The sequence below is a fragment of the Apis mellifera genome, linkage group LG15, assembly GCF_003254395.2.
Source record: "Apis mellifera strain DH4 linkage group LG15, Amel_HAv3.1, whole genome shotgun sequence".
Lineage (NCBI taxonomy): Eukaryota > Metazoa > Arthropoda > Insecta > Hymenoptera > Apidae > Apis > Apis mellifera.
The window spans coordinates 5284992-5300881 of record NC_037652.1 but is presented as its reverse complement, the minus strand read 5'-3'; the positions used below and the strand labels follow the sequence as shown (position 1 = coordinate 5300881).

The following is a 15890-nucleotide window of genomic DNA, read 5'->3' as shown; positions in this document are numbered from 1 at the left end:
TACAAAGTGTGGAATGGAACCGAATCTTAAGCGACGAAAGGAGCAGCCCTATCGCTTTATAAAATTGCGTCGTGGATCGCTTACGTGAACGAACGAAACGATCGATTGCGAAAAAGCTTATACGTGAGAGTTGAAAAATTGTCGTGTCATCCGTGATATTATCGTCTACTTCAATTTCTCGCGAATTACGACAATATCGTACCTTCGATGTTGTCACATTAACCCTGAATAAAACTCGAAGGAATAAAACGAAGAGACGGTTATAACGAGAGATTGTATAATAAGTCGATTGACATGCAAACGAGAAGGATCGAGTTTCGTCGAATTTTTTATTCTTTTATCGTTAACTATTATAAAAAAAAAAAAATAGCAAAATTAAATTAAACAAAATTTCTCTCTCTACGTCTTCGAGAGTAGGTCACATAGATTTCAACTATTTGAAAGTGATATATCATTTGCTCGCGTAGGCCGTTGCATATGAAACTTTGCCACAAAAATCGATATTACATGCATCTTTGATTCTTAAGAGAAATTTTAGAATTTCATTGATATCATTTTCTTTCTTCTTTTTAATTAGAATTATCATGATCGCGTCGGTGAAGTCAAAAAATTTCATCGATCATATTTAATCTATAGAAATTGATGATGACATCTCTTCATAGCGAGATGTTTCTCTAAAGTACAATTTTTTTTTTTTTTTTATTTTTCCTTCTCGGACGTTATAAAACAGAGAAAGATTCGCGTAATAACATATCTATCTCTTTTTTCAATTTAAATTTTTTTTTCCATCGGATGAAAACAATTTTCTTCTTTTTACGTATGATTAATCTTTACGCCTCGGAAAATAAGGAAAATAAAATATATAATAGCAACCTCTTCTCGTTCGTTAATAATTGCTAATCAATTACGCGCTCGAACACTTTCACCGGCCTCGCGGAGAGAACGAACAAATAGACCACATGGGACATTTGTCGAGTAGTCTCGGCGCGAGAGAGGTGGGCAAGAAAAACCGCATACGAATCCATGCGTGTAAGAATTCATAAGTGATAAATCACTCGTGGCACTCTCGACTGTACATCGATTCGATAAAAACCATACAAAAGATATATTCCATGGATCGTTCGAATGTAAAAAAAAAAAAAATCCTCGTAGAGAAACTTATTATATAAATTAAAAAAGTAATATTGGATTATCCAGTGTACAATTCTCAAAATTGAAATTCTTTTTCTCATATCTCCTTTTGTCAAGGATTATGGATTAAAACCGATATCGGAATGGATACAAATTTTCCGATAAAAAGAAGAGGAGGCGGATATAGAAGAAGAGATACAACCATATGCAGATTATATCGAAGAAACGATCTTGGAAAGGTCTGAAAAAGAAATTTCCCTTCTAAGGCGCGTGGGTGTACACAGAGGTCGAAGATATCGCGTGGAAGATACAATCGGAAAAGACCCATTATATCGATCTTGCAGCGATCGGATCCCTTAACAATCTCCGGCAGTCAACGTAATCTGGGTCAACAGGAGGAAAACCTTTGTTCGCCTTCGCCAATTTCATTGCCAATTCGGTTCCTTGACTTCTCCGTCCAATGGAAGGATTCTCCGTCAACATTAATTTCGAATTTTGATTCAAATTATCCTTCGATTAAATTCTGATTTTATTTTAAATCGACGCGATTTATCGCAAAATCGTATTACAAGCATTAAATGATTAATGATAGACCTGATACATCTGATCGTTTAAAAGATTCTTTTAGAAATTCGATAAAACGTCCCAAATTTGTTTTCTTTTTCCCCTTTAGCGACTCGATACTTAAATGGAAATATCATATTAAACTTAAACGATGGCACGCGGCAGCTTTCGTTTCCTCGTGAGTGGCGAAATGAAGAAATATCCGAGGAACGAGCAATTAAAGCCGATGCAGCTGTCAGTACAGACAGAAAGCAGCGATAATAAATCGCCACTATCGCTTGGGAGAATCTGCAACTGATTTCTGCCTCGAAGAAATTATCCATTTAGCAGTAGCTTGATGCGCATTCTCGATTATGAAATTTTACTCTTAAACTGATTGCGCAACGAGAAACGAGAGCGAGTACGTTTTTCGAAGAAGATGGATCGTTCCAGTTCTGATCGATTTCCTATTCCAATTCCTGTTTTTCCTTTTTTTTATTTTCTCCACTCTCAGTTTCACGCCTCTACGTGCCACGTGCACCACTTCGATCGAAATTCATTAAGCCAATTCACGCGCACGTTCGATTCTTTTTTTCTTTTTTTCTTTTTGGCGTTGCCCTGATTACTTCTACTTCTCGAAGAATAAGCCATTAATATTCCTTCTTAATCGCAAGATTTTTTTTTTCTCTCTTATGAAAAAAAAAGAAAAAGAAAGAAATATTCGAATATGTAGTTATGACGCGATTCGATCGAAATCAGCTGGACGATAATCCAAAGACTCGACTTCCTGTAACCGAAGGACGATCTCTCGCAGTTTGCGGACGCAGTTACGAAACCGATTGCAGCCGCGTAAAAACACGCGCGTGTCTCGTACACGCAGCTGCACGAAGAAACTGGCGCGGTGAGGCTCGTTACCCGTTCCACTTCCGTTTTGTAATTTTATTCCCGTCCGCAAGAAACAGAGGAGGAAGAAGATTGAGGAAAGAACGAGAACCGAGATATATATATATATATATATATTTCAGGAAAGGATTTCTTCACTTCCTGAAAACTTATCCTCGTTATGACTCGTTTGAAATTCGATGATGGATAGAAATTTTTATTCATATCTATTTTTCTTCTCTCTTTTTCTTTTTTTAATCGTGGAAAGCGGTTGGAGAAGCGATTAAGGCGATTTCGCGTGAGCAATTTGCGAAGAAAGAATTCGCTCGAGTTCGAAATGATCGAAGGTAATTGGGTGAGGAGAACAGGTATTTTTTGACATTTATATTCGTCCCCTTCTTTTACGTAACGATAATTTTATCCATCTTTTTTACATGTTTATTAATGTCGATAATAATCGCGACAAGTGTGTAATTATCCGATCCGGGGAACGAGATTATTTATCGGAGTGTGAAACACCGAATACACGTAAGTATTACAAATTACTTGTAATAAACACACAGTGAAACTTGGTTGATCGGTTTACACGAACGAAATGCATTACCAATACTGGCTATAAGTATCTATTATATTTAATATTTCAGAGAGAAAACGTTTCTTATTATTATTTCTGAGGGAAACATCAAACGGAGAAATATGTCTTTTATTATATATATATATATAGAAAAACCTCGTTGTGCGAGCCCGTATTGTTTCCAATTCGTAAAAACAAAGTTCCATTCGTATTACAAATTACTTGCACATAATTCACGCTCAACCACGTTACGGAACACGGCGAAGAAATCGGTAACTTGGTTTTACGATTATTAAAATTCAGAGATTACGAACGATCCGACCGTCCAATTGCACAACTGCGCGACGACGGTCGATCGACGAATCCGATTAAACAGAAATCGATTGAAATTTATGCAAGTGGATGATTCGTCCTTGGCACCGGCGGTGCATCGGCGTTTCGAAAGCGCCTCGGGTTGAGCAACCGGTCGTGCCCGCCGTGCGAAAACCATTTTCCAATAACAACGAAAATAACATTTGATGGGATCGAGTTCGTACGTGTGTGTGTACATTTGTTAATCGGAAAACTCCATTTCCATTTAATTCGAAAATAATATTTGGCTCGCGAATTAAAATAATTGTTAAGTTAAACCTTTTTTATCTTTCTACTAGCGTTCCTTTCACTTCTGAAAAATGCCACGAATTTCCCAAATTCCACTTTAAAAAAACATCGTTTCTCTTTCTTTTCATAAAGGACTCTCTCAAAAAAATGTGACAATTTTTGAATCGATTCTATCGCACCTCGCGTGTCTGAACGTGATTCCGTCCGAAGTTCCTCTGGCAAAAGCGATCAAATCCAAACGCCACGCGTTTCCCACACCACGGTGTCAAGGTTCACCCTTTTAAAACAACAACAGCGAGACTCGTGACTCGATTTCACGGCGAGGAGGAGAATGGAAGTTGATTCGTTGGGATCCCCAATTGGGAAGACAATGGTGGCCACCGTTCGAAGTGGAAGACAAGACGTTGCTCGGTCGAGGCTTGAGAGGAATATGCAGCCAAGTTCTCGAGTAATCCAGTACCGTTCGTCAAATTTCCAAGGATCAATATCGCTATGGCAACACTAGAGCGAAAATTCTTGCGTTGGAAAGCTAGGCGAACGTGCTAGACCGAAGTGCTCTTCTCTCTTCTCTCTTTCTTTTTTTCTTCGATTTCGATAACGTTAAACAAACTTTTCGTTTATCGAAAGCGAGGTTTGACAAGTTTGACATTTTTCAGAATCGTGGATCTACGCACGATTCGACGTGTGAGGGACGCGTGTTAAATACAAGCAGAACCAGCATCCCGAGCGTATTGCGAAACGTAGGCAGGAAAGTGGCGATTTCGTTATGAGCGGAAATTGTGAGATCGAAACAAATTGCAATACCGGAGGGGAGGATATACCGAAATATTTTTGCTCGTCGATTCCCACGGGAGGCGTGGCCCGTTCTCGAAGGAACCGGAAGCAGCGAGCTGCGCCGCGTGACCTGCATCCGAAATCACTTTCCAAAAAAAGGAAAAAAAAGAAACAGAAGTTGTTATTATATCACGACGCTCACTTTTCACTTTCGTGAAATCGAACCTACACTTATTTGGCCGTTTTTCGCCAAATTCGATATCATTCGCATCTTCTTCACAACGATCATTGTATTTCTTCTTCTTGGAAAAAACAATTTCATTTCTCGATTCCACTTTCTCGGATTGAATCGCGCTTCCTCGATTTCATCGGTCTGCGGTTTCTGGTAGTCGAAACGCGAGAAGTTGGACGGCGACGAGTAAGTTGTTGGTAAAATCGCGAGCTTCCATCTCGATAATTCGATCCCACCCTCTTGCGCAACAAATATCTCGCGTTTACGATTCATCCGTGGAAAGGCAGGCGTCACCGATCGAACAAATCCCTCCCCTCCCTCCCCCTCACGGTTAGATTAAGTTCGTTTTATGTAACGTTGCAGTCGGGGCAAGCAGAATTACGAGAGTGGCGAGCGTGTATCGGCTGTCTCGGATCGGCAAAGGAAGCAGGAAAGGAATTGGACGAGAGAAGCTCGAACAACAACGAAACTCTCCCCTGATCACGTAACTCGATCGGATGACGATTTTTCTTTTCTACGGTCCCCTCTCTCTTTCTCTGCTCTCAGAAGTAAGAAAAAGTTCGGTCGAGTTTTCTCTTTCTCTCCACGGCCACTACTGGATACGGCAATGTCGTAAGGAAGATATTTTCGATCCATCGACAGAATTTCTTGCTCCATATTTCCGCCCCATTGTATTTAAATGGACGATCTGGCCGATTCCGAGACTGTCTTTTTCGCCTCATAATCTTTCTCCTGTTGGCCATTGTGTCGACAATCGTGCAGAGCGTGTTTTATTCGTAGCTGTGTCGCAATAAGTAGTTTTGACGAAGGAAATATATAATTTTATATATATAAAATCGAAGGGATGGTAATATTTTTATCGAATTTAAAGATCGAATGTACGTTTTGGATGAAAAATTATGATTTCTGGGAGATCTGAAGGACGGGAATGGTTAACGGATTACTGAGAAATGACATAACGCAATGACGATTGTAGCAATCGAAAGCAAAGAACTGAGAAGTGTGTTCACATGGAAACGGGTAAGATTAAATCACCGATAATCCACGAAGGGAATTGAACGAGATTATTACTCTAAACTGTTATGGACACGTCACGATCGATTTCGATGAAGTCACGCTGCGCAAATTAGAAAAGAACGAATACAAAACCTATCGTACGTACAACATTTATCCTCGGATTACGGATTGTCTCGAAACTTTTTTTCCTTTTAATCTTCCCGAAGAATTTTTTCAATTTTTTCAAGTTAATAAAATTCGTATCCCAGCCTTGTTGCGCGCGAAGTTGCTTGCGTTTCCCGCCGTTTACTTGGCACATTGTTGCACGAGTGAGAATTAATTCGACATCGTAACTCATACGAACGAGCAAAAGTTGTTGCACACCCATCGTGAAATCGAGCGAGCGGCAATCGAACGCGTTTCGAGCGGATTCAAAGCGCGGCTGATTGCCAAAGATAGTCTAATTAATGCATTGGAAAGAAAGGCTCGTTACACGTTCATTATTTTCCTCTCGTCCCACAATTCTATACGAATTCTCCCGATATTTTCCTCGTCCTCTCGATTTTTCGAATCGTGCGCCATTATGTTTTTTCTTTTTTTCTTTTTCTTTTTGCGCGCTAATAAGCAACGAGCTTCAGTTTTCGCGATGATAGGTACGTTTGCGTTTTCCTTTCTATTGATTTTTCCCGCGTTCAATTCTGTTGGAAAAGTGCAATCTTTGCAATCGCGGTTATTGTTCGCAGAAAAATCATGGAGAGGGGCTCCTCGGTGCCTTGGCAGGAGACGCTTCAAGAAGCCATCGGTGAGGACAGATTGGACGCGACTGCCCTCAGAGAATACTTCAGGCCCCTCGAAGATTGGCTGAGAACGGAAAACTTGAGGACTGGCGACGTGGTCGGATGGTCTTACGGTAAGAATTCATATTTGACTCTTTAACCTCCGCTATTATCCCCATTCGTCCTCTAGTTTCCATCGTTTGGCAACGTGTAATTTGTGAACGTGCGTTACGCTCGTGTGGAACGTCAAAGACGTATAAATCAGATTTTTTTGCAAGATTCTTTTTCCAACTTGTTTAAATAACTTGCAATCTTCTCTTTCCTATGCATGAGACGAATGATTAAATCATTGGAGATTTTTCGTAACGGAGGATTTTCTTGTCTCTCGCGATGACCTCTTGAACAGGTTCTTCTTCCCAAGTGTCATCTAAAAAAAAATATTGATTCTTAGAAATCTCCAATATTTTCCAATTTCATTTTGCAATAAAATTAAACGATCTGTCGTCAATATTTACGTAATAAATTTATCAACGATTAAATTTGATGAAAAGAAAAGAAAAATACACGAGTAGTAGTAGTAGCCGTACCGATTGAACAGAAATTGAACCGAAAATAATCGTGACGATCCACAGAGAGAACGTGTTACTCTATTTAACATTTTATAAATATATTTCCGTAAGAAGATACAGAAATGCGTAGAATTGATATTCGTTTACGAAGATTAAATTATCGAAGATGGTTAATCAAGAAATACGATTATTAAATTTCACACTTGCTTAAATTCATTCGAAACTCGTTGCACTTTCGATTCCGGGTTCAGCTATACGGTTTCGCGGATTTTTCTCTCTTTTCTATCTTTTATCGATTCTCCTTTTCTTTCTTCCTACACACCGTGCGTACACGACCGGTCAAGAAACAAGGAACCGATTCACGCGACAAGCCACGATCGATACACGGGTAGTACGCGCTGGCTACCCGGTTCCTTTCATCGTAACTTGTTACAAATTATGCAATTTCCTACCGTAACAGATTGAAGGTTGCAGTTCCCACGTGCCAGTTACCGTTGGGAGCGCTACAAATATTCATCGTGTGACGACATTCGGCTGAATTACGATCCGTAACGGGGCGAAATTATCGGGATTGCCTTATGACGTTACATCTTCCAGAGTGTGGTGGAGGCTGTTGCCAAATTGGTGTTGCGTGGAACAGGCTACGCTATCAAAAATTTGCAATCCGCCAATTCCAAAGAGAATCCAAAGAATTCCAAAGAAAATTTAAAAAAGAAAAAATTAATCAAGAAGATTGGAAGAAAAGTGGTTTCGAACTTTTAACCGGTACTGTACGCATACAAACATAAGGAGAAATATTAACTTGGGAAGAAAGAATGCACGAGATTTCGTTTCGTGGTTGATGGGTTATTAATTATCCAGACGATTATCTAACATCGAGAATCGTAACTTTGATTGATCTCTTCTACTTCTCTTTTTCCACTGGCCACGTACTGGACACTTCACGATTAAATCGCGAAAGCATTTTGCCTGAAGATCGCCATTAGATCGTCGTTCTCTCGTTTCAAGTGGTTCAACGCTTAAAATAATAATACAGATTTTCCAATCGTCCATTGACGAGTTGAAAAAGTATAGACTGGTTAAAATTTTCTTTATAAGTAATTAAGAAACTTATTGTTAAATCATTCGAGCAATAAATTGTCGAAGCAACTTTATTTTTAATACTTGAAGACGGGGAAAGATATTTTTGGAATTCGCGTGCAGCGTCACGATTGTTTCCGCGTTACGGATCGTAAAGAGGTAGAGTTCAATTATGCCACGGTTAGTGAATTTCTGGCCCCGTGGGACTGGCGGGTTGCGAAATCGGAGTAGAAAGAGAAAAGAAGGAAGGCGAGCATGGGCCGTAAGAAGGGACGAGGAAGGCTGTCTTGCAGAAAGAGAGAGAGAGAGAGACACATCGAATCGTGAGACACGTTCGACGATTCTACTCTCGTTTCCATTCCACGTTGCACCTCGAAACCTGTCAATTTGCCTCGCGAACGTACAGGCTAATTCAGAGATACGTGTCATTACTTGGAGAGATACACCTTTCCTGTATAAATTTTATCTTACGAAGAAACGGACGCAAAAATTGGATTTAAGATTATATGTGTTCGAAGAAATGCATAACACTTTATTTATTTTTGAATAATGAACTCAAAAGAAAGAGGAAGAGATTATTCACATCCTTAAGTAAGTAAATATCGATACATATTTCTGAATCTCCCTGTACGTACATAATAACACGATTTCTAATCCCTTTCTTCCGTGCTTCTTTCTCGAGATGAGCATCGTTCGATAATCGGTCAGATTTTGATTCATCTGGAAACGGGAGGAAAATGGGAGAAGCCAGGTCGGCCTGACAGGTTGGAAGGAAAAATGAGCCGTTTCCGAGAAGCGGCCGCGATGGAAAGCGCGGATGTACGTGACTTCGCGCTCGTCACGAGGAGAAAGAGCACGCGCCGATTGTCGATCGCAATTTTCTCCGTCGATCGGCCATCCTCGATGCGTCCCTCTTTCCTTCTTCATTCTCGATTTCCTTCGAAAGAAACGACACCGTAATCGATTTCGTACACGCCGCTTTCCACGCCTCCTATCAAAGGAGAAAGCATTTCGCTTCTTACACCGACACTCCTTTTCTTTTCTTTTCTTTTCTTTTTTTTTTTGTCTACGATTTACATAACCGCGATCGAAACTGTGACGTAAATTCGCTTAAATCGATTATATATTAGATGTTTGCGGGGCGGCCGGTTAATTGGAGCGCGAAATCGATTCGAATCGTCAAATAAATTAGCTTAATTAACGAAAACGGTTTGAACGGATATATACACGCGTGGGATGAGAATCGATGATGAGGAAAGATTTCTCGTTCTTTTTCTCGCGACGATCGAAAGAAGAGAATACACGGAATCGAAAGGGAAACGCGTCACTGTTCGAAAGGGGAAACGGTACCTGTTCCAGTTACTTTCCTCGACCAGATTTTTTTCCCCTTTCGTTTTTGCCTTAATCTCGATGGCTGGGGTTTTTCGAACCGATTCCTTCTCCTCTCCCTCGCCCTCCAGCCGTGAATGATCTATCGATCTATCCGCGACCCGTTCTCCTTGCGCTTTAACCTATTACAACCGCCTCGGTCTCCGTTTGGTCACCAACAAACGATATAAATTTTACGCTATTGATATTGATTTAGATCCGTCGGATTTAGAGAGAGTGAGAGAGAGAGTTGAGTCGAGTTCCCATTACGGGAAGGAGAAATAAATAAAGTAAATGATCGCAGTTATGCAACGCTGCTCTACTAAAATAATTGTAAATAGACTTGATATATAATTGATGGTCTGTTACAGTTAATTAGAATTATGTGTTTCTATGCGTATCTATAATATTGTCCAATTACAACAACCTACAAGAACATTGTTGAGAAAGTTGTCACGAGAGATTATGCATGTATATCTTTACTATACAGCTATTTATTTCTCCTTGATTTATTGTACAGGATGTTATTACAATATTGTATATCATATATATATATATATATTTCTTGGAATATATTTAGAAATGAAAAGTACAAAAGTTAAATAGCTTACGATTTACTAGTCACAAATTTTATATTTCGATCTTTAAAAATAAAAAAGTGTTTCATAAATGAATAAACGTCCTGTATAATTCTTGTTATTAAGCCTGATGAATGAATGGAGTCTCGATGATTAAAAACTAATTGAATCTGTGTTCGTTTCCTTTCTTTTTTTTTTGTTTTTCAATACAATAATCGATCATTCCATCCAATCCTTTATCCTTTTTTTATTCGCTCTCATTTCTCGATCCCTGCAATTTGCACCGGATCGCCTGGGGCAACAATTCCTCCGAAACGAAAAACAGATATCACTCTCGAAACTGTTTCATCGGCGTAGTAACAATAACCATAACCAGATATCACTGTTTCACTGATCGTGTAACCGTGGATTACGATTGCAGACGGAGATTACTGCAAGCGCAGCATCGAGACCGCCGGTCTCCAGGTCTATGGAAGCGGATTCTACAACGGCGCCGTTTCGATCACTACCACGAAAGCTACCTTGCCAGCCATTTTTTCGATCCTGTTCACAATTTTGACGCTTTGCTAAAGGAAGAAATGTGTGGAACATTCTTGTGGATGGTTCAAGCCTTCCACGATCGTTCAAGGATATCTTCTTCTCCTCCGGAGGATAGAAAGAAAGAACGATCGATACTTTTTATTACAGGAGCCAAACCAGAAACCAAACAGAACACCAAAATATTATAGGATTCTCGTTAAATACTGTAAAATATAATAGACCACGCGATTTTCAGGTGAAATATTTCTCGTTTAAATTGATTAATTGAGACAATCGATCATCGGACATAAGTAACATACTTTTTCCATGGAAGAATCAAATTTGCAAATCTTCGATAAAATATTTCAGAATCTTCTGAAATTGTTCTGAAAATCTAAAAATATTTAGAGAAAGAATCAGAGTAATTGCTCATAGAGAGAATCGAACGAGGAATAACGTCGCCCTTATAATTGTTATTTCTGTAAGTATCCATTATATTAATTTAACCGCGATTCATAATAGTGGCGATAGGTACGCGTGCAATTAAGCTAACGTGCGAGCATAAATCGTTTCAGCGTGTCGAAAGGGTCGCTCTCTCGTGTCGCATACGTTGAAAAGCGACACGACCTCTCCGTTTAATAAAGGCAAAGAGATTTACATCCTTCGTCGTTAAAACGGTCCCGCTATGCCTTCGAGACAGATACGAGTTGACGCTATTTTTAGCTCGGGAAGCTCGAGCTTCGCTCGACGCGTACAACGTTTCGTTGTAAATACGTAAATCGTTTATTATAGTCGGACGAGATGTCGAACACGATGGAATGGATGTTCGAAGTAACACGAGAAACACTATTGTTGTTATATTCTCGGAAGAAATAATGGAATAATTACTCGGAATATTATTTACAGATCTTCTTCAATATCACATAAAATCTTGCAATTCGTTTAATCACATTTTCAAGGAATCGTCTCGATTTGTGTGATTTCAAAGCATCGCTTTCAATCTTCTTTTTGAAAATTGAAAGTGATATTAAAATAATACAATGTTCGTACGCTATCTCTAGATTCTAGGATAATAAATCTTCGGGTAGTGGAATCTCCACTGGGATATCGAAATGGGTCGAATTAACGAAGAAATAAGCTCTAATTGCGAGATTTGTAATTGGGAGATATGTCTCAATCTCATACGAAAACAAGCCTTGGTAACGATCACGCGAATTATCGTTACGATTTTCAGTGAGTAAAAATAAAAATCTATAATTCCGTTTAGCATGTACGTTTTATATCGAATCGTTATGCGAATTATCGTTTAAATATAAGATCTCTCTCTTTTTCACCCAATAATTCGAAAGATTTAATCCAAAATTGTGTAACGTTTAGAAGTTCGATTTAGAATTTTATCAATGGAAAAATTATGGAAGTAAGGGTTAAGGCGAGTTATTTTTACAATATCTCTTAGAGAGAGAGTAAATAATAAGAGAGAATGTAAACAGAAAACCATTAAAATAAGCTTTAAATAAATTTTTTAGCACCGAGTTATTTACAGATTCATAAGGGATGTTGCAAGCCGAACAAGTTCGAAATATCACGCACGAAGAAAGAAAGAGATACTTTCGATACTTTTTTTTTTCTTCTTTTTTTTTTTCTTCATTTTTTTTTTTTCCTTCTTTTTCCTTCATTGTCTTTCCATCCACAAAGAGATTCTCCCGTCCGGAACCCATTATTTCCCCGACTTTCGCGGCTCTCGAGAGGATCGTGGAATAAAAGTCGTTTGACTGCGGAGAACCGAAATTGCTTTGCACGATTGTGTAATTAAGAAGCCGCTCTATAATGTACACAAATCACTTATCCGATCCATGAAAAATTGTAATTCCACGGAGGACGACTTTATTTAACGAACGACTCTTTTATCGACGCTTTACACGCAAATTCAAAAATCACGACAAATTGTCGCTCGTAAATTTTACATAACCCTTTCTTCCCAATCAATTTTCGCTTCGCGCGGGATAATATTTTTACAGGTTGCAAGATTTTAATTTAATAAAAGGATTTTTCCACGTCGTTCCCGCGTAAGAGTTATATTACATCCTTAACATCCTTCAACATCGATTGAACAATCGAGCGTAACAGATTTTTCAGATGGCACAACGCGACGATGTTATCCGACAAGTTGCATAATTTAATAAAATCGAGGGGGGGGGAAATATTTTCGATGACGCACTCGGCGATAATTTATTATAAAATTATAAAAGGAAGGTGGGGAAAGGTTCTTTTTTTCCTTTTTTTTTTTTTTTCCAAGCGATCTTTCACACCGAGAATTATCCAATAACTTGTAAAATTTCACGGAGGCGGGGATCTTTCTCGGTTTTGAAGAAACTTTCTTTGAAACGGGAGAGAACACGCGTAGGACGTCAGCTTTCACGAGAGTCGCAATAGGAGACGTTATTGTTCTTACGGAGAGAGACAGCTGCTCGGCCATAATTACACCACAAAGGTGGTCTGTCCAGAAACTGGTTCACCCACTTGCGTAACGCGAAGATGCGGAAACCGGGCTCGAGAGGCCTGGTGGAACCCGATTACGTCATCGAACGTGTCCGATCTTATCCGATCGTTTCGCGATCGATGCGCCACGAATATACGATCTGAACAGTTGGAGGGCGATGCGTCCTCCCCGAAGAGGAGGAATTCACTACTTCGCAAAGTAAGTAAAGGTATCGATTGCCTGGTTAAGAAGATTCCATTTTCGATTCCGAGAGAAATGCAACAGATTTGAGATTCGAGCGGTATAATCTGCGATTATAGGAATTTAAATGGGAAAAAAAAAAGAAAAAGTTTCGCAATGTATATTCCGAACCCCGTCTGTCCGCCCGTTTCACAAGACTTTTTAAAAACCAGTTACAGTTACATACGTTGAAATTAAATGGAAAAATACAACGAGAAATCGGAACCGAAAATGACGAAATTCTACGGATTATTTCTATATAAATTATCCACGAGCGGACGATTCGCTGAAATTCGTTAGATTTCTCCTGTGTGCGTTGCGTGCCCATACGCAATAGGGAAAATCGGACAAGATTTCTCGAAGAAAGCGATCGAGAATCCACCATATCTTATATAATCGCTGACAATTTCCTTTTCCGACATTGTCTCGATTTTTTCTTTTCTTTTTACCTTGAATCATTAATTACGTTCGTTGACGATTCACGATCCTAGAACCCGTGTGAATTGGTCGGTCGAAAGGCGAATTTATCTCTCTTCACCTTCTTCTCTGTTCAGAGGAGAGAAGAAAGGAGGAGAGAGGTCGCGTCTCGGTCGTGACAATCCCGATCGAGGCGCGGTTCTCGAGCCACGGCCTCGAGCCACGGCACGCAGGGTCAAGGGGTCATTTTTCCTTCGATCGAACGGCGGGGCTCCCCTTTCGCTTTCGATCTCGTTCGCTCGCCGAAAACTGGTCCGTCCGGTTGCGCAATCGGAAGACAGGGAAGCGCCGTCTTTCCGCGAAACGTGTGCACAATGACTCGGCGAATGCCACTCGTCCACTTTCACCGTCGTCCACGCACGCACGTCCTAGAACGCGCGCGGCCACCTTTGAAATCCGGTCGAAAGAAGGCCGTGGAAATTCCGATTCCTCGCCGTGCACGCCTTCGTGACGGACACCTAGCCGATTGCCGCATCCGTACGCGCGCACCAACAGTTTTCTTATGACGTATACATCCGATCTTGCTACGATTCTCGATGGTCTCGATTTTTTTAATTTTTCCGTGACTCCGATTCCTTCGTGACGAATATTTCGGTGATCTCGTTCGTCTGAAGATCGAGGGAAAAAAGGAGAATTAGGAGAAATTTACTTTTGGGTGATTTTTTTATTTTTATTTTTCTTACAACATAGAATATACGTAAAAATCCGAGTGATACGATCTTAGATAGTCGATTTTAGAATTTTTACGAAGCGATGGATTATTTAAAAAGTTGAAGCAGTTGTTATGGAAAATATTAGTTGAAGACAAGAAGAGAATATGAAATATCTAGCACTATATCTTAACTTTCTGCTATAATTCTTTCTTACTCGGTTTTCTTCTTTGAGTAAAATTCGAACGTAGAATATTCGTCGTAATAACGGTGGAAGGAAAACGTTGGCCTCCTATTGAGGAATAGATCGATGTTTAAAAAGAGGAAGAAACGGAGAAAAGAAATACGATAAAGAGGAGATGGACGAGAAATTTCGTTCCCCGCCAAGGATCTCCAAGGCCACGCTTTCGTGCATCTTCGATTTCCGCGTAAAATCGATCGGCTGGACGGATCGAAAGCGAAGCTGGTGGCGTGTTCGTAATTGAGATAGCCGAGCGAGAGACGTCAGAGAAAATGAAACGATGGTGGTCAACGATACTCGAGACTAATATCTGGTTAGATCGTAATGAGAGTAATTACTATTAACGGAGAACAATGCCCCTCTTGCGCAAGTTAAAAGGTAAAACGGAGCAGCGCAATGTCATTGGCTTGTGCAACGAGCTAACTTAATCCCACAAAACGTTGGCCTTTAATCCGTTTAATTTCCTCCAATCTTCTGAATGAAACACCCCGTGAACGTCGCGTCCATTTAATGTTGCTTTTTTAAATTAATCAATTTCTATTATCGAAAGTGGAGATCGGATCTCTTGTAAATGAGATCGCCAATAATACTTGCGTAATTAGACGATGATTGATTAGAAGAACAAATGTAGAAAAAAGAAGGAGAAATAAGATCGAAAATGCAAATAACGTTTATGGAACGCGCTCGAATTCTTTCTTATCGAATCGTTCAATCGTAACTCGAGTTAACGAAACTTGTGTGTGTGCGTGCGCGAAAGAGAAAAAGAAAAAGCGATGAAAGCGAGGAAATTATGTATTCGACAGACACGTGCGGATTTATGAGCCGGAAGATTCGCCGGCCGGAGGAAGAAGAGAGCGCATCAAAATTCCGCTTTCGCGGCGCAGAAAAATTCGGCTTGCAAATCTCGATATAATTTGCTCGAGCGTGTACTTCTTCAAGCAATCAAGAAGCGATGTTTGCTCGTGTTCCATCACGAGAAACGGATACGAGAAAAAGAAATCTCGTAATAGAGTTTCGTAAACTTGGTTTTTAACACCGTGTTCTTACGTGTCTTAAGAATCTAAGAAGATGGCTAATATAAATTGGAATAAGCGAGTGAAGCAACAATTATCTTCTTAAAAAGCCTTGTCCAACTTTCGATCGATTTCTTCTTCTTCTTTTTTCTTCGAATCATCTACCAT

At 39.8% G+C, this 15890-nt stretch overlaps 1 protein-coding gene across 5 annotated transcripts in view; it reads left to right on the top strand.

Moving 5' to 3' along the window:
* LOC408536 (angiotensin-converting enzyme) overlaps positions 1–12154 on the top strand; it is a 53943-nt gene extending 41789 nt beyond the window's left edge. For 4 of the 5 annotated variants that reach the window (XM_006561047.2, XM_006561046.3, XM_392082.7 and 1 more), the window contains exons 12-13: positions 6476–6642; positions 10525–12154. In XM_006561047.2, the coding sequence (XP_006561110.1) occupies positions 6476–6642; positions 10525–10673 (316 nt within the window). In that variant the 3' untranslated portion in view covers positions 10674–12154. Of the gene's footprint in view, positions 1–1248; positions 6386–6475; positions 6643–10524 lie in introns of those variants that run through there. The other variant, XM_016916819.2, reaches the window with a different exon arrangement.
* The last annotated feature ends 3736 nt before the right edge of the window (positions 12155–15890 follow it).